The 18,273-nt window shown below is 33.8% G+C and overlaps 2 protein-coding genes and 1 long non-coding RNA gene across 5 annotated transcripts; 2 read left to right on the top strand and 1 right to left on the bottom strand.

The window, feature by feature from the left end:
• Positions 1-1,217: 1,217 nt before the first annotated feature.
• Positions 1,218-3,054, top strand: LOC105669466 (uncharacterized). 3 transcript variants are annotated; one of them, XM_067351699.1, is made up of 3 exons: positions 1,218-1,426; positions 1,509-2,033; positions 2,113-3,054. In XM_067351699.1, the coding sequence occupies exons 2-3, from the start codon at positions 1,557-1,559 to the stop codon at positions 2,917-2,919; spliced, it is 1,284 nt and encodes a 427-aa protein (XP_067207800.1). In that variant the 5' UTR covers positions 1,218-1,426; positions 1,509-1,556; the 3' UTR covers positions 2,920-3,054. The 3 variants fall into 3 exon arrangements, with proteins under 3 accessions (XP_067207800.1, XP_067207801.1, XP_067207802.1); XM_067351700.1 differs by having other exon boundaries at positions 1,271-1,361; XM_067351701.1 differs by lacking the exon at positions 1,218-1,426 and having other exon boundaries at positions 1,578-1,719; positions 1,787-2,033.
• On the bottom strand, positions 3,041-5,090 carry LOC136998646 (uncharacterized). Its single transcript, XR_010889229.1, has 4 exons — positions 4,942-5,090; positions 4,129-4,495; positions 3,926-4,041; positions 3,041-3,846 (listed from the first exon to the last, which is right to left on the bottom strand). It is a non-coding gene; the product is annotated as an uncharacterized lncRNA (long non-coding RNA).
• Positions 5,091-5,706: 616 nt separating this feature from the next.
• Girdin (protein girdin) lies at positions 5,707-16,448 on the top strand. Its single transcript, XM_012370607.2, has 23 exons — positions 5,707-6,847; positions 6,996-7,084; positions 7,194-7,503; positions 7,585-7,698; positions 7,804-7,988; positions 8,084-8,165; positions 8,247-8,425; positions 8,502-8,628; positions 8,714-8,837; positions 8,931-9,265; positions 9,354-9,635; positions 9,711-9,817; positions 10,289-10,480; positions 10,544-10,688; positions 10,755-10,937; positions 11,041-11,328; positions 11,442-11,642; positions 11,727-11,872; positions 11,992-12,084; positions 12,176-12,239; positions 12,661-12,769; positions 12,857-12,957; positions 13,030-16,448. Exons 1-23 carry the CDS (start codon positions 6,791-6,793, stop codon positions 13,294-13,296), a joined length of 3,780 nt encoding a protein of 1,259 aa, XP_012226030.1. The 5' UTR covers positions 5,707-6,790; the 3' UTR covers positions 13,297-16,448.
• The last annotated feature ends 1,825 nt before the right edge of the window (positions 16,449-18,273 follow it).

Genomic DNA, 18,273 nt, shown 5'->3' with positions numbered 1-18,273 from the left:
GATCTAACAACAAACAATACAACAAACAATACAACAAACAATACAACAAACAATACAACAAACGAAAGAATAGACGAGAGCGCTACTTGCTTTCCCATCCCCCTTAAAGATTTAATGCCCTGCTCTCTGTCTATATACACATATTTTCGCACATAACTTTCTTTCACGCGAGTATCTCAGCCAATAAAAGGCGCTATGGCGATATCGCGGACTCGCGGCGCTCACGGTGACAATGAAGAGATGGGAAGAGTAGTGGCCCGCGGCGGAATGGCCGGGCGCATGTGTTATTAAGAAGACAAAAGAAAGTAGACTCTGGAAACTCGGTCTCAAGTAAGGCACTAGATATGTAGGTATTCTCATCCGCCATTTTGGTTCCTATTAGATGGAGAATTATAGCGTATACAGGGTGACACTTATAGCGTTTTCGAATAAACGGGGTTTGAACGATCTAGGGTTGATCAATCACTATTTTACTATAAATGCAAGTCTTTCATTGGTGGAGAGGTTGCAATGACGTCATTAACCAATCTTGGGTCGTTCAAATCCTGTATAATCGAAAACGCTATTAAAGACTGCCCACTAAGTACATAGCGTTATTCCTTGCCAAAAAATGAGTCGAAAAAAGTCCTGAATTATTTTTAATAATTGACGTGTTACACATGTACGCCATAGACTTATATAAATAGACCCAGCGTTCTGTGAGAGGAGTTGTCCGCGTCTTCTAAAGGACAGAATGATACGCAGTAAGGTGCTGTCTCCGTCACTTGCTGGTCTGGAGGAGGAACGTCGACAACGTTGAGGGGAATTAAAAGGCGCGCGTACCGCATGTATAAATGCGGTACGCGCGCCTTTTAATTCCCCTCAACGTTGTCGACGTTCCCCCTCCAGACCAGCAAGTGACGGAGACAGCACCTTACTGCGTATCATTCTGTCCTTTAGAAGACGCGGACAACTCCTCTCACAGAACGCTGGGTCTATTTATATAAGTCTATGATGTACGCTATACTATACTATATACGCTATAATTCTCCATCTAGTAGGAACCAAAATGGCGGATGAGAATACCTACATATCTAGTGCCTTAGTTACACATGTACGCCATATTATACTAAGCTATACTATATACGCTATAATTCTCCATCTAGTAGGAACCAAAATGGCGGATAAGAATACCTACATATCTAGTGCTTTAAGGCCTGTGTCCACGATCCGAGAACTCGGTCCGGTTTCTCGGATAGAACTTTTATCACCAGATGTTTGTCCTCTATTGACTGCAGATGGTGTTATAATCGACTACATAAAGTTAGACTCGTAATTTTAATTGAGTACCAACATTTTTTTGTGTACAATTAAAAAAACAGGTTATAAATTATATGATCATAACTTATAAATATTTTTGGAAGAATATAAATGTTGAATTATAACCGTAAGTTTTTATTTTATTATTAAGTTTTTATTTCTAATTGTACTGGCATAATATAATTAATTAAGTATTTTAAATTGTTTAGGTTTTTGAGTCTTGGTGCCATCCAATTGATTTAAATATTTTTTTAAAAATGAGCAATAAAAAACGGAAACTAAAAAAATTAATAACTATTGCATTATTAACCGAAGCCGTTGAGCAAGAGGAACTAGAACAAAAAGAAGTCAAACAGCAACAACGTCGTCGATCGATTTGGACACGCAAGTGGATAGTTCGAAGAAGTCAAGATTTAAGAGGTACAATTCATTTAGCGCACGAAGAACTGAGATTTGAAGACAGTGATTATTTCCAAAGATTCTTCAGAATGCGAACGGATTTATTTGATCGGCTTGTTGAAATGGTGACACCATTTATACAACGTCAAAATACGAACATGAGAGAATGTATCTCACCAAGAGATCGGTTATCACTCACTCTACGATTTTTAGCCACCGGTGAAGCTTATAGAAGTTTAGAATATTCTATGAGAATACCAACGTGTACGATTTCTCGTATCATTCCTGAAACAAGCCGTGTAATTTATGAAGTTCTTCAAAAAGATTATTTAAAGGTAAAATATTAGTAACATAATTGATATAAACTTTTAAAATTAATGACGAGAATAAATATTTAACGCTTAATTTTTACAGACACCAAGTACAATTGAAGAGTGGACAGAAATTGCAAATAATTATTTTCAACTTTGGAATGTTCCAAATTGTATTGGCTCTATGGATGGGCGACATATAGAATTCAAAGTTCCACTTACAGACGGATCATTGTATTATAACTATAAGGGTACCAACAGCATTGTTTTATTAGCAATAGTTAACGCTCTTTATCAATTCATATATGTCAATGTTGGCGTTAATGGCAGAGTAAGTGATGGAGGAGTTTATCGTGACAGTGATTTCGCAAAACTATTAAATGATCCACAAAATGTACTTAATATACCAGATGATGCGCCTTTGCCTGGCATGGGTGAATGTATGCCATATATTTTATTAGCTGATAATGCTTTTCCTCTACAAAAACATATATTAAAGCCATACTCATCACGAAATTTGACACATGATGAGCAAATATTTAATTATAGACTGAGTAGAGGAAGGCGAGTTGTTGAAAACAGTTTTGGAATATTAGCAAATAGGTTTCGTGTTCTTTTGTCAACTATGTATTTACCAGTTAATACAGTTCAAATTGTTACTCTCGCATGTTGTGCATTGCATAATTATATCAGTAGCGAAAATGATGCATATTTATATGGAGCAACAGACACTGAAAATGTACAAAATTATGTAATAACATCTGGTGGATGGAGAAATGATAATGCACAACTGCGCAATTTGAACATTATCAATATAAGACCTAATAGAAATGCCATTCATATTCGTGATGAATTTAAACGATATTTTAATACTGTTGGAGCAGTTGAATGGCAAGAGCATATGATTTAGTTCGTTTAAGAATTTATATATACACACATGCGCGCGTGTATTTACGTAAAGTGTATATGTATTAATTATTTAGATATAAATGTAAGATAATTTTGTATACATTGTAAATAAATTCTGCTAATTTACTGTATTAAATATATATATTTCAAATATAATTAAAACATTTTTATTTAATTTAACAGAACATGTAGTTATAATATATTGGTTCCTGTGCCCACGCGGTAACGCTTTATATATTTTAATATAATATTCTTTAATATATTATATTATATTATATTTATCTTATATTCTCTTAGTCTTTATAATCTTATTCTTATATATTAAATGTTATTAATTTTTAAACAAAGTAATAAGATATAATATCACAAAACATAAATAATATCATCATAACTCTTTGGCATAAAAAATTATATGTTTCTCTATTACTATTAAAAATTATACGTATCTCTATTACAATTAAAAATTATACGTATCACTATTACAATTAAAAATTATACGTATTATTGCAACAAAACAAAAATGTACTATTTACTTTTAAATGTAATTTTGAAAGTAACAAATCAACCCTATGTATTAGTTGATACAAACATGGTAGGCGTCTTTCTTATGCACTGTCTTCATCATCTACTAATTCGATAATCTTTCTTTGTAATCACTTCAATCGTTTTCTGTCTTTCTTACGTAATTCACTTTCCAAATATAAGGTCCAGTGACGCATTCCATCCTGAACATTGTCATCATCATCATTAGATATATTTATTAATGCTTGAGATGCAGTCTTCCAAAAATCTGTTCTCGCACTTGATGTTTCTGGCGAAGCTTCTCTCTTTTTTTTCTTACGTTGTGTACCACTTGATGATGCACTACTTAAAGTGGATATTATCGAGGAAGTAGGTGAGCGCCGATTTTTGCAGTCGGCTGTAATAGCTATAAATAAAAAAATAAATTTTTAAAGTAATTACAAATGTTATTTATTTCTAAAAAAAATTAATGTAACTTATATTACCATTATTGTTTTTGACAAGGATCACACATATCTACATATTGTAAATCTTCCACTGATGAATCATTAATTATATCCAGCACGTTTGTACTGTCTGATATATTGGGTTGACTTTTATGCTGTGAATTAATTATACATAAGATTTTAAAAATTGTAATTTAATATAATAATTCTTCAAATGACAATATAATATTTTTTATAATTACTATCAGTGAAGATTCTCCTGATCTAGCTGCTATATGAACACTCAGAAATGACATATCGTCAAATAACCACCAGGTGGGTTTGTACACTTCATCAGCCGAAGCCCCGCTCACTTTTGACTGACGAATTTTATTAATTTGCTCTAAGTACTGAGATCGCAAATTATATATATATATTAATTTTTTTCTTTACTGCATCAACTGTTATTGGCAGTTTTGTTATTTCTTCGTAATTGCGACATATTGTTCGCAGTGCTTGATCACGTTTATTTCGATTATGATATTCAGCAGACTTGGTAACATACAGACAAGGATGTTGCTCGTATAACATTACTAATGTTTTGACGTTCTCTCTGTTATCTATTGTTACCTATAAACAAAAATATGATTATTCTTTCAAATGTCTAATTTTAAGAAAACACAAAGTAAAAACAATAATATATATATAATTGTTATAATTTCCCACCCAACAATGTAACTGTAATGTACAAAATGTTATATTAGTTATGTTATTGAGGGAGAAATTATTAACTAAAGTAGTTATAGTATTATTTATTTGTAATACTTTTATTGTTTGTGTTTGCTAGGATATGATTATTGAATACATGTAAATTGCAATACATTATGTCAAAGATTAAAAATTTCTTTTTTTCATTATTTTAAAATTCAATTTATAATAAATATTCTTTACTGATGCATCTTCATACAAAGTAAAATATATAATAAATTCAATTTATTATTCCATATTGACAGAATTTTATAATTTTTAATTATATTATTATTTAGTAATAGACATTTATATTATTTGTTACTTACTTTTACTAAAATAAATATTTTCTATATGCATAAATTTAGTAACTGTCACCAAAAAATGGGACGCGATGCATTTTTTCGTATGACTTTTATATTCGAGATTTTCATCCAAGTTGACTGTTTCCACGGTCCGAGTTCTAGTAACTTTTTCTCGAAACTAGAATTCGGACCGAGTTCTCGGATCGTGGACACAGGCCTTTAGTTACACATGTACGCCATATTATACTAAGCTATACTATATACGCTATAATTCTCCATCTAGTAGGAACCAAAATGGCGGATAAGAATACCTACATATCTAGTGCTTTAGTTATAGAACTCAATGGGTGTCATGGCCGAAACCAGAAATCCTACCAGCCTCAGTTTTTCCATACGTCAAAGCCTAAAGTTAGCGATCTAGTACTAGTATAGACATCTGTGCTCATATGTATATGTACATCTGCTTTAATTGCATAGTAAGTATAATTTACAAAAATAAATTTTGAACTTCACAATTTTCATAAAATAATATAGTACATAAAATATAATGGTACATAAAATAATATAGTATATAAAATATAATGGTACATAAAATATAATAGTACATAAAATAATATAGTACATAAAATATAACCTCAATTACTTTTTTATTTTGTAAAAAACTAAATTAAATATTTTAATTTTTTAGATGAATAACGATAATAGATTAATTTACAACAATTTGCATGTTTTTACCTATTATTATTTACATACATGCAGTGTTTCAACTTTTACAACTTGAAATTTCCCTAAGTTTGTCAAATAATTGGCAGCCATGAATTGAACACAAATCACCTCGATTCACCTCAGTTGTTTTCCAGCAAAGGACACAAGTTGACACAAATCGACATAAGTATCACTCTGTCTTTGTTCGATATTCAATGAGCAACAGAGAGAATAATACTTTTGTGTCGCTTGTGTCTCTTGGTGGAAAATTACCCAAGTCAAGTTGGCTTTAGCAGCCCATATTTTCCATATTTTCATAGTCAAAGAGCCCTTATTTTTCACGTTTCCGCTTCTAGGGAAAATTACATGATCGATATATTTAGTAAAAATTTTTATATCTTTGTACTTATTTTTTAGATTTTTTCTGCTTCTGATTCATGTACGGAGACAAATTTCTTATTAAATAACGCACTAATAACTTTGTTAACCTAAATAATTTAATAAATTTTTTTGTTGCTTATATAAAATGCATGTCAAGTGCTTCATGCCTTCACGATGATTTCTTGTTATAACGAAATATGCTCAACTTCGGCCTTGCAATCGCGAAATTATTAATAATAATATTTACTTCTGTTTTTGTATTTCTTTATCTCGCATGTAAAAACTCACTCATAAAAGTCCTCGTAATCAAGAAACGAATATTGAATCACTCGCAGCATTGCGTACGTTAATTTGTGCATATGTTTAATGCGTGCACTTAAATAAAGTACGGGAATAGGTTTTCAAATGTAAGCGCTCGTAACTTTGAGTTTGCGCATTCGTTTTTCTCACAAGCGAGTTAGAGAATCGAGCCCCAGTTGTCGAAATCGCAAGAATTCGCGTCGTAACGGGCCGTGACCGTGACATATCTATGACGAAGTAAACCCATCGGTTCGCCGAAAAGATTGTATACAAACATGTTCTGTGTTAACGAATAACGATCGAGGACACGTTGGAATGCTCTGATGAACCGCTAGTCCATAACTTTTATTCGACGCATGCGAGAAGCTCGTACGCGACGACGCGTACAGCTCTCCTGCGGCTCCGATTTCGTTGACAATAACTCCAGCGTGAGGAGAAAATAACGTCGATTCGCAAATGATAATTGTACGATTGTCCTGTATGAAGTATGAAGATGGCTTCCTTGGAGATTGATGATTTATTGGCTGGGCCACTAGTCACTTGGGTGAGTCTCCTCAAAAAAATTTTGAACATTTTAAATGAGTGTCCTGCATGAAAACAAAGGGAAGAGTTTATTCGACATATATTCACAAATACATAGTTTTTAAAATGTAGCCTGATGGTGTATTAGTGACATATTTCTGTTGCAATAGTTTACTAGCTGTCTAGAAGATCCCAATGTATTGGCAAATTATGAAGATTTGGTAGATGGTGTCTTACTGCATAGTGTCTTCCTGCAAATGTAAGTTTTTTTCAGTACAAAATAAAAAGATTGATTTTATAGTTTGCAATGCATAAATACAAATCAAAATAGCATGTAAATTAACAAATTTTCTTGTTGATATTTGCAGCAATCCGGAACCACTACATGATGAAGTAGTGCCTTCTAATGGCAATCCTGTTATACGTACGAAAAACTTAAGGACTATAGTACAAAATATGAAGCAGTTTTATGAAGAGGAGTTGGATCATTTGCTTTTAAGATTACCTGACACTACAAATTTAGGAAAGGAACCAGAATTGTACATACCAGATATGAAATTGTTGCTGCTGCTACTTCTCGGATGTGCCGTCCAATGTCCAAATAAGGAAAAATTTATTACTAAGATAAAAACGCTACACGTTGATACGCAGCTTGCAATAGTAGAGTGTATCAAACAGGTGCTATATTTATTTGACTATTTATCAATAATAAAGTATTATTGATAAAATTACATGTACAAATTTGAATGATTTATCTAGGTTACGGATCATCAAGATATAGTCATTACACAAGATGCTATGGAAAACGCAAACATGGGTTATCTGTTTGTTCAAATCAAAAAATGGATCCAAGAGTTGGATTTATATCGAGAGGTATATTGTTGCATTTTGTAATTGCTTGTAGCTGATAATTTGTTTTCTTCAGGTTTTTGAAAGTGTTTAATTATTTGTACAATATCGTATTATATGTAAAAACAGAAATGGAGAGATGCGACTTTGGATGATAGTGTTGAACGAAACGATTCCTCGATTAGTGCTGAATCTGAGGAACTAAGTAAGGTACAACAATCTCATCCTGTCAAAGCAGAAAGGGAAGATAATCATCATTATGCAGTTGAATTGGCTGACTGGAAATCTAAAGTTCGAAAACAACGTCAAGAATTGTGAGTTTTACTGATATGTTTTAATTCTTCTTTTTCCATCTCCAATTCTAACTTCTTTTATGATAATTGCGACTTACATTGTGATAATTATACAGGGAGGAAAAAACGGAAGCTTTACTTGAATGTAAGGAAGAACTTGAGCATAATAAAACATTGCTTGTCAAGCTGAAGCAAGATGTAATGTACATTATTATAGTGATTATGGAGATATAGTGATTAATTCACATTACAGTAAATTTATGGACTGTATGATTGCAGAATCAAGAATTAATGCACGAAGCTCGTACTGCTAAATCATACAGAGATGAGTTAGACGCTGTGATCGAGAGAGCAGATAGAGCGGATCGTTTAGAAATAGAGGTAACGCGATATAGGGAGAAACTCACAGATATTGAATTTTACAAAACTCGGATAGAAGAGTTACGCGAAGATAACAGGTAAGATATTTATTTGACACTTTAGTGATTTGATATATTAAATAATTACTACTAAAATGTTTATCTTTCATTTTAGAGTTTTAATGGAGACCAGAGAAATGCTTGAAGAGCAGCTAAGCTCATCAAGAAGCAGAGCAGACAAAGTTCTGGAGCTCGAATCTGAAATCATCAAGCATAAGCAGTTACTTAACGATATGGCGCTGGTGAGAATTAAAAAAATTTTATTAGAAACTTTTTTTATAAATCTAGCGATAGAGAATTTAATAGCAAATTGAAAATTATTTGTAGGAACGTGCCGCAGACAAAGAAAAATATCAAGAGCTTGTAGAGGAAAATACACAACTGCATCAATTAACGAAAGCTGCAGCTAGTGAGGCTGCGTTAGCTGGATCAAGTGATTCCGAAGAACCAGGTAATTTTTCCAATTTAATTAACATAAAAAGAATTTCTTACTATGTAACAAAACACTTTTTTTTATTAAACTAAATTTAACTCATTTCTTTAGTGCACAATGACAACAGACTGTCCGAACAATTAACAAGCAACGCTCAGGCTCGAGCATTGAAATTAGAATTAGAAAATCGCCGTTTAAACACTTTAATTGATTCACTAAAGGAGAGTTCGTTCCATGAAAATTCATCTCGCGTTCTGGAGTTGGAAAAGGAGAAAAAGAAGCTTTCATTGAAAATTGAATCATTAAACGACAATAAAGAAAGACTTACGCAACAGAACTCAGATTTGGAATTAGTATGCAAACAAGCATTGGAAGAAAATAAGAAACTTCAGAACACTCTTAAAAATCAACGAACTTCCTTCGAGAAACAGCAACAAGAAGTCCAAGTATGTTAGAATAAATCGTATTTTTTAATGTTTTGTTTCAGTATTGATCCAGAACTAACTTTATTATTTTTGTTTTTGCCATTTTTAGACTCACCATGCGAAAATGATGGAATTGGAAAAGAATTACGATACTGCAGTGAAAGAGAAGCAACGTGTTCAATTATTACTGGAGAGCGTACAACGACGTGCCGATGATTTAGAACGCACTCTGGAAACGACAAATCAAAAAGTTGAGGAATTAAAACTCATTGAAAACAATGTTAATGATATCAACTCCAAGTGCCTTGATTTTGAAGTGAGGTTAACGGTGACAGAAAAAGAGAAAGACTCTGCTCAACGCGATATTCACAAGTACAGAGAAATGATTGAGGTATTTGAATGAATTATTAATTGTTAATATGGATATTATAATGAACGTATAAGTAATGCGTGCATAATATTTTAGGAAAAAGACGTAGCTTTAGACAAGTCGACGAACACGATTGAGGTTTTGGAGAGGAAAGTAGGACAACTTGAACAGGAATTACAGGATTGTGTTATGCAAATATCAAGGTAGGTTCAAAAAAATTTGTATGCAATAGAGTGTTACACTAATTTAGCTGTGTGCTGGCATTAGGTCTGTTTTTTTTAGCTGAATTGGTTGCACTAGTTCAGAGTTTATCTTTTTCCTCCACATTGGAAGGAGAAAGATAAACTCTGAACTAGTGCAGCCAGTTCAGCTATAAAAAACAGACCTCTATATTGTTGCGCTGTGGTTCTTTTTGGCGGTAATTTTAAAATATTAGATACAATATATCCTAATCAATCTAACCTGCCTATTAAATCTTTTTTTCTCTTTAATAGCTCCTCGTCTTTTGATTAATCAATTATTAAATGAAAATATGTTTTCATTATCGTGTTCGAATTTTATACCAAGAAGAACCAAAACAAGACCATCTTTGCTTATTTTTCCAACTACAGAACCCCGTAAATTACTTTCATATTTAATAATACAGAATATGTATTATGAAACGGCTGTTTCAGATTGCAAGAAATTGAGCGGTCCAGTAAAGAACTTGATTCGCGAGCTGCGATTGATAGAGAGACTTTGGAAATACTTCAGTCCAACCTCGTCGCTGAGAAACTAAGCAATCAACAGTTGTACGCAGTTCTAGAGAAACTCGGCCTTAGCGATAATGTACTGTTGTCCGAACCTTTAGAGATCATCCTCGAAAAGTATGTATGAATTATGAAAGACTTATTACAGTCTGTAATTGTGCATGTGAATTTATATTGCAGAATTGCCCAAATACCAGAAGTAATAAATCATATTAAAAAATCGTTTGCGTCTGAGAGCAGTGAAAATGCAATGTCTGAAACTTGTTCCGACAAGGAAAGCGGCGATGCCAACAAGACCTTAGAAGCTGTGATAGAACCTTTAAAGGTATTTATATTAGAAAGATGTAAAAATGATTGCTCATATTTTATATATTTTATTGCGCATTTTTAGCAAGAACTGGAACAATTGCAAATCAAAGCATCCATGTCTCAAACAGCGATGGAGCATTTGTTATCTGAAAATGCTAAACTCCAGGTCCACATAACAACATTACAATCGCAGAGCAATTCATTAACCGCACAACACACTGCGTTGCAATTGGCAAATTCACAGCTTGTTGCGGAAAAAGAGGAGGTTTATACTTTTTCTTACATCTTTATATATCGTACTCTATTTTACTTTTCGTATAATATTCTTATCCAGCTAAATTTCATCTGCAATTATTTTACGTATTTAGCTTTTGAAAGAACGCAGTTCACAACAGCACATCTATTCCGCGCTACTTCACGATCAGAATACATTGCAATCGTTGCACGAGCAATTGAATAACGAGTATGAAAATATGCTTCACGAGCGGGACGGTCTTAAATCGAATTTAAGGGACGTGAAGAATGAAAACAGGACTCTGCGTGAAACTGGCGAGCGATTAGAAGCGAGAAATGAAACGTTGCAATCTGAGCGGGAAGCTTTAATTAACAATACAAAAAGTTTAAATAATCTGCGAGGAGAGCATTCTAAATTGAAGGTATTTACTTGTAGACGTAATATTAAAAACGTTTTATTTCGCACATATTATTTATTTCAATCGATAAATTAGTTCGACGATGCTGATTCTAACAACGCCGCGAAATTTTGCAGGACGACTTCAGAAATCTGTACACTGCAAGCGAAAGATTGAAAGCAGAATACAGGAGCCTGCAAGATGATTATAGGAAGAACAAAGTCGAGATGAACCGCTTGAGTTTGAAGCAAACCGAGATGCAGGGCGAGCTTAGTGTCAAAGACGAACAGTGCTCGGATTTGAAAGTAGAAGTCAATAGTCTTAATGAACGATGTGATGTACGGTTATGCTTGTACAGTGATATAAGGCGAGTTCATCTTCTATGATATATTAAATGTGTTTTTTTTTTTTTTTTATTCTAGATGCTGCTAGAAATGAACTCTGGATTGGATAATGACAGGCGATCCTTGATGGAGCACATAAGTCTGCTGTTTACACAATACCACGAACTTTTAACACACTCGCTTCAAGACAAGGAGCACTATCACATGGAGGAGAAATTGTTCGCGTTAGTATAATGATTAAATTATACCACAGACGTTAACAATTCATGTTTTGATCGCATTAAGCTTAGTTAAGTTTAGAGAACGTTTAAACAATATTTATGTGTTCGTTTGCGCGTTGCAGAGATAAAGTTAATCATCTGTACAGACAAAAAGAAAAGCTGGAAGACAAGATTATGGAGCACTATAGAAAATTGAACAGCTGCACTACTAAAAAGTAAGCTTAAGTCAGTTTTACAGTGCATATATTATCTCTGAATATAAGACACAATTTTCTAATCATTCGAATATGTATGTTTTCGAAACAGAAAAGGTTTTGGAGCGAGTTTAGTTCGCAGAGTAAGGAAAGCTGGATCGGAACTTCTCAATAAGGTGATTATATTCATATGCACGCTATTTATACGTACAGACAGGGCTGGGCAAACACATTTGAAATACAAAATACTAAATACTAACAATTTTAGTATTTATTGCAAAATATCTTCAATTTTTTTATTTAAAATACAAAATTTTTGTATTTTAAATCAAAAATTAAAAATTAAAAGTATTTTGTATTTTATAATTTAAATACCAAGATTATGTTAGCATTGTACATTTTGTATTTCAAATATTTTATTGTATTTGAAATACAATTTGAAATACATTTTGCCCAGCCCTGCGTACAGACTTGTTTTTTCCATATGATGTCATATCTTTTTACCGATTGACTTCACTCTTGGATACATCTCTTACATCTATCTGCTAATAATAGTCTTAAATAATTAAGGCAGTGATAATGAAATATATTTCTTAGAATCGACGTTCGTGGGCCGAGGATTCCAAGCAATCGGACAGTAAAACTTACGAGTCGGATACAGGCGGGAACGATTCCGATGCGAGTACCGACGACTATCGCTTACCCGGTAAATGATTCGTTGGAATACGTGACATTTATCGATCGATCGATTGTAGAGGCATGATATAATCTGTTTCTATGTAATTTCCTTCAGGAACAAGCAGAGTTTTCGGATCAGACGCGCTTGGACACGCCGGGACCAGAAGAACAGTGTACTATACTGATGACTCACCGCCGTCGTCCGCTTCTTTACCCGTAAGGAATACTTGTGCAACGATAAATCGCCCCGAGTACAGTATTTATACTAAAGAAATTTTTTAAATACAGACGGACAGGTTGCTAGGCGAACCCTTCCAGGAGCAAGGGGACGACGTGCACGCCACCCCGATAGAGACGAATTTAAAACCGGAAGGGCAAGTGGAGTCGCGCCCCTTCCTGATCTACAATAAAGTATCAGCAGTCATAAACGAATCCAAAAACGTTAGTAATAGTCCGATGAAGGACGCGACGCAAGACGAAGTACTTACCGAACCCGCCGCCGATAAGGAGCCAAAGACTGGGAGTCCGATATGGTACGAATACGGTTGTGTATAAACGTCCACACTGCCCTTGATGCTTCCATTAGTATGTTTGAAAGAGAAAAAAGATGAGAGAATATATATATGTATTCTCGCAATTTTAAATTCACAGGGAAACATATGTATTTTCTTTTGATTCTTACGTATATGTTTCCCTGTTAATATATCAATTGCACATATTTAATAACGAAAAATCGTGCAACGTGAATATAAATCAACGTGAATATCAATCAAATAGATTGCAAAATCATCAAAAAGTATTACGCATACTAAAGATTTATTTTTTCTAAGTAAAAACGAACTGCCGTAACTTGGACTCATTGTTCTCAAAATTATAAAGTAGACATAAGAATAGAGCGCCTACGAGTTCCTACAAAAACTTGGTGTTAAGATAAGTTAAAGATATGTGTTTTAATCATTTAATTAAAATTTGCGAACTTTTTGTGCGACAAGTTCTTTTTTATCATATATATATTTTTTTAACTCACAAGTCTTTTTAATTGAAATTTTGATAATAAATTTGCTTTTTATTCGTAAGTAAGCGAGATTAGGATATTTAATTCGTTAAAGATCTATGAATTATTATCAAGATTGAATTGCAATATAAGTAACCGCAGTGTGATCGACTTTATTTAACGTTCAATTGGTTCTACTCTTACATATTTGCATGTACGATGCATATTAATCCAAGTTTTTTTGTTTATATGTTATACATGGCTATTTAACATTGCATATCAACTGCTGAAACATAGTTGAAATTCTCAGTTGTACTTTTACCTTTCTGTTCTTTATTGAGAGCAGCATTTATATAGTGGACAAGAGTTTGTGCTGAAAGTAACAACATGTACGTGCATTTATGTTTACAATTACACTAATTACCTCTTTGTCGCTCGGTTCTTATCACGATATAAGCTACTAGATTAGTTTTTACGTTTTGATATTTATATATTTTTATAATAATTGTGTACATGTTATGTGTATAAGTAGTACGTCTTCTGCATCTCAAGATTTTATCTAAATCTAATGCGATTTTGCACACAATACAATTAAGTACTTAACTGGTCGATATATCGAATAACATACATTTTTTTGTCACATTCTTGCCATTTTCAACTATCGTCTTCTAATGTATAAGGTGTACCGGATCAACCGTGTCATCTGTTAATAGCAGGTCATTTGAACATGAAAATCTTTAGCGAAATGTCGAGGCTGAAATGATTTTGAGATGGAAAGTGTTTAAAGTTGACCGAACTGATTGTCAAAAATTCAGGCACGTTGCATACTAATTTTTATATTCTCACCATATCAGAAATCTACTATTAATGGGTCATACGATTAGTCTGCGACACCTTGTATATTTTACATTATTTTTCAATCTATTTTCTTAATATTAAGATAAAACAAATTGGATTGACTTACCGGCACGCAACAGCGGAGTTGATCTGCAACATACAAAAAGTACATCCAGATTATAGCAACAAACAAATATTAAAATAATTATTTGAGAAATCAGAAAACTCGTCAGAGTCTTGCGCCAAGTTAAACTTTTACTCATTCCTCTCTTTCTCTCTTTTTTATGCAAATATTTCAAAGTCTCCATGTGCATTACGTTACATAATATTTTGCAAGCAATATTTTGTAAATAACAGATAACAAATAAATGATTACTTACTCTAAAGCTGCTCCGCTGGCGCCCTCCTTCTCCTTTCAGTCTTTCAAGGCACTCACATGCGTTTGCACGAATACAAAAATTGCCTGATATTTTAAACCATGCTCTCGACTTTGTATTTTGTCATTCTCGACAAACTCGAATATCACACGGATTACACGTGTGACATCGCATCTGTAACAATGCAAGGCTGAATTCCTGGCCTCTCCGCCACCATCACGATCAAAGAGGCGAGAAAAGAAGCCGGCCGTCGCGTGCACAATCACGCACACGGCACCTCAGAAAAGAAGGCCGGCTACGAAAAAGATAAGAAACTGCAGAAAATAATAAGGATAATATTATTAAAGAGGAAAACGTGTCGATACGAAACGATTTGCCTTGTACGCAATGCCACCGTGTGAATCAAAATTGGAATCAACGCGACTTTATCCTTGATATTTTATTACACCCTTGTTATGCATCCTTCGCACACGGCAGAGCGTATTAGCGCGTTATCTTCTTCAACAATATTATCCTTATTACTTTCCGTAGTGTTCGATCACACTCTTTTCGTCGTTGCTGTAATCCATGCGATGATATTCTAGTTTTACTTTATCCAAATAACAGTGCGCGTCGGAAGTAAAAGATTTAAAATTGCGTGATTTTTGTATTTGCGTCGCAAACGCATGTGAGTGTCTTGAAAGGAGGAGGAAAGACTCGGGAAAAATATCGGAGAACTTTAGAATAAGTAATCATTTATTTGTTATCTCTTATTGCAAAATGTTATGTATAATGCAATGCACATAGAAACTTTCAGAAATATTCAGTGGAAGATTCACAATTTTTAACATGTATGACTATTAAATATAAGTATACAATTCTTTTATTAGATATTGCATAAAAGATGAGTGGAAGTTTAATAATTATTCCTGCGTAAAATAATTACCAACATGAAAAGTAACTGATATATTATTCAAGATGCAAATTCAAAATAAATTTAATAATTATTCCTGCGTAAAATAATTATTTCTCAAATAATTATTTTAAACGCTATAATTTGGATGTGCTTTGCATATTACAGATCAACTTGTGTACAAACTCCGCTGCTACGCATCGTGCCGGTAAATCAATCCAATTTGTTTTGTTTTAAGATCATTAAGAGAATAGATGTGATAATAATGTAAATGTACAAAGTGTCACAGATTAATCGTATCATCCGTTAATAGCAAATTTCTCAATTGTCTCATATAATAAGGATATGAGAATTGATGTGACACTTTTTTTTTTAATTTCAAACATTTTGTAGCTTCGACATTTTGCTATGAAAATTTTCGTCTCCAACTGACCTTAGAAATCTGCTACGGATGATACGATTGGAACACCTTGTATTGTTCTAGAAAATTGTAATAACATTTTAATATATCGTTCGATAGAAAAAAGAAATAATATTGCTACGTAAGATGTTTTGTAATTACAATTTCGTTACGTCGCATGTTAAATAAAAGAAACATTTAAGATTATATATATTCTCTAATTTACTCATAATAAATTGCAATAAAAAATTTAAGAGAATGATCAAACAAACAGAAACGTCGTCTTGCTCGAAGTATCGAGATTTTTCAAAAATTTTATATATATAAATTATAAATACTCATTATTTTGACTTTTCGCAATTCGTTGAAAGCATTTTGTATTTTTAGCCGAAACTGTAATCGAAGAAACGATTTTCGAAGTGAGACGACGATTATAATATTTTGATCTCACGTGACTTTGACGAGAAATAAAGCAGCTGCGATGCTTTGGCGCTGCAGACGAGAATCTCACGCATAATAACGTTCACCGGTTGCCTATCCCTTAGTTTTTTGTCAGTTTTTCTGCTACCGGCATCAGTGTTCTCTGGTCAAAAAATTGTCCATCCCGCGACCCCCTTCCCAAGTGTTTCTCAGGCTCCTTCTGTAAATTTGCATATTTCAAGCCAAGGAATTATGTTCCTTCGTTAAGCACGTTCTGTGCACTTTTTTCTCACTTTGTTTCACACGATACAGAGATGTATTATTCTAAGGGTTTGCATTATATTGCGCAAAGCGTTAAACGTAACGCATTTTTTCCAGATACAACGCTGTACACGAAAATATTCGCACTCTTTTAAGCATCGATTTCAAGCGATTGACATAATTTTGAAACAGATATCAGATGACAAAAATTAAAGCGGGGTATTCTATAAATATTGCGTGCTATGTTAATAATTTTTATTTTTTTTTACATTTTTTAATATTATGCTGGACTCCATTCTGTTTATCAGACCTACGAACAAAAATAACACAATTTTTCTGTTTTTATTTTATTGTCTATTTTATCTCCGACTAAATAAAAAGAAAACTCGATATTTGAAGCAATTAAAATAATTAAGATCGCAGAGATTAACATATAACATTTATAGTATTTCTATTTCCGATGTATTTTTTTTTATTTTTTAAATTTTTTTTGCAAAATTATTCCCTTTGGAAACTATACTAGCAATAAAGTATTCTATGTAGCGAGAAGAAATGCAATTATCCAGTAATATACCGTGTGTAACCGGTGCATCTATTTTGTAATGTTCATGCGATCGACGGTTTTACGAAGCGTCCGATCGCTTTTGCTCTATGCAAATCGCGAGTGTGCGAGCGAGTGAGCGAACGAACGAGCGTCGCGGCGCCTTTGGTTTCTCCCGGCGCTCTCTCACCCTTTCACGGATTACGGAGCTGTCGCAAAAAACGTCCGCCTCGCAGTAACGGTCTGCCGGCAAAACCTCCCTTTCCGCCTTGCTTTTTCTACGTGCGAAAATAAAAGTCTCTCGCGCTTTTCCTACCGGTCCGGAGAAAGGGGCTGTGGGAGTGGGAGGGTGAGACGGGAGGGCAAAGGGGGAAAAAGCGCAGTCGGGCTGAGCGGGGTGAAGGAGGGAGAGGGCAAAATAAGAGAGATAGGAGCACGAGGTGGGCTCGGGGGTGGCGGCAAAAAGAATCGTAGCGATGTCGGCGAAGGAGGAAAAAGAGCAGTCCGCGGTAGTGAGAAGCGATGAAGGGGGTGGCGAAAAGAAAGACTCGGAAAGAGAAAGAGGAAAACGTTTGAGAAGAAACTGTGATTCTAAAACGTGATTTCGTCAAACTTTCATTATCATCGCTGATGCGATTAAGCGTCGCGTGGCTGATAACAAGCAGTTTTTGCACGCAGAACGTTCGAGAATTATCGGCAAAAAATTCACAAAAATATTTGCCGACCCGATTGAATTAGTGATTCGATTTTTTTTCCACATAAAGTGTCAAGATGCTGACGATGTTTGAGCGGGAAGCGATCGAGAATAAC

Source organism: Linepithema humile, chromosome 3 (genome assembly GCF_040581485.1).
Source record: "Linepithema humile isolate Giens D197 chromosome 3, Lhum_UNIL_v1.0, whole genome shotgun sequence".
Lineage (NCBI taxonomy): Eukaryota > Metazoa > Arthropoda > Insecta > Hymenoptera > Formicidae > Linepithema > Linepithema humile.
This window is presented reverse-complemented; position numbering and strand designations above follow the sequence as displayed.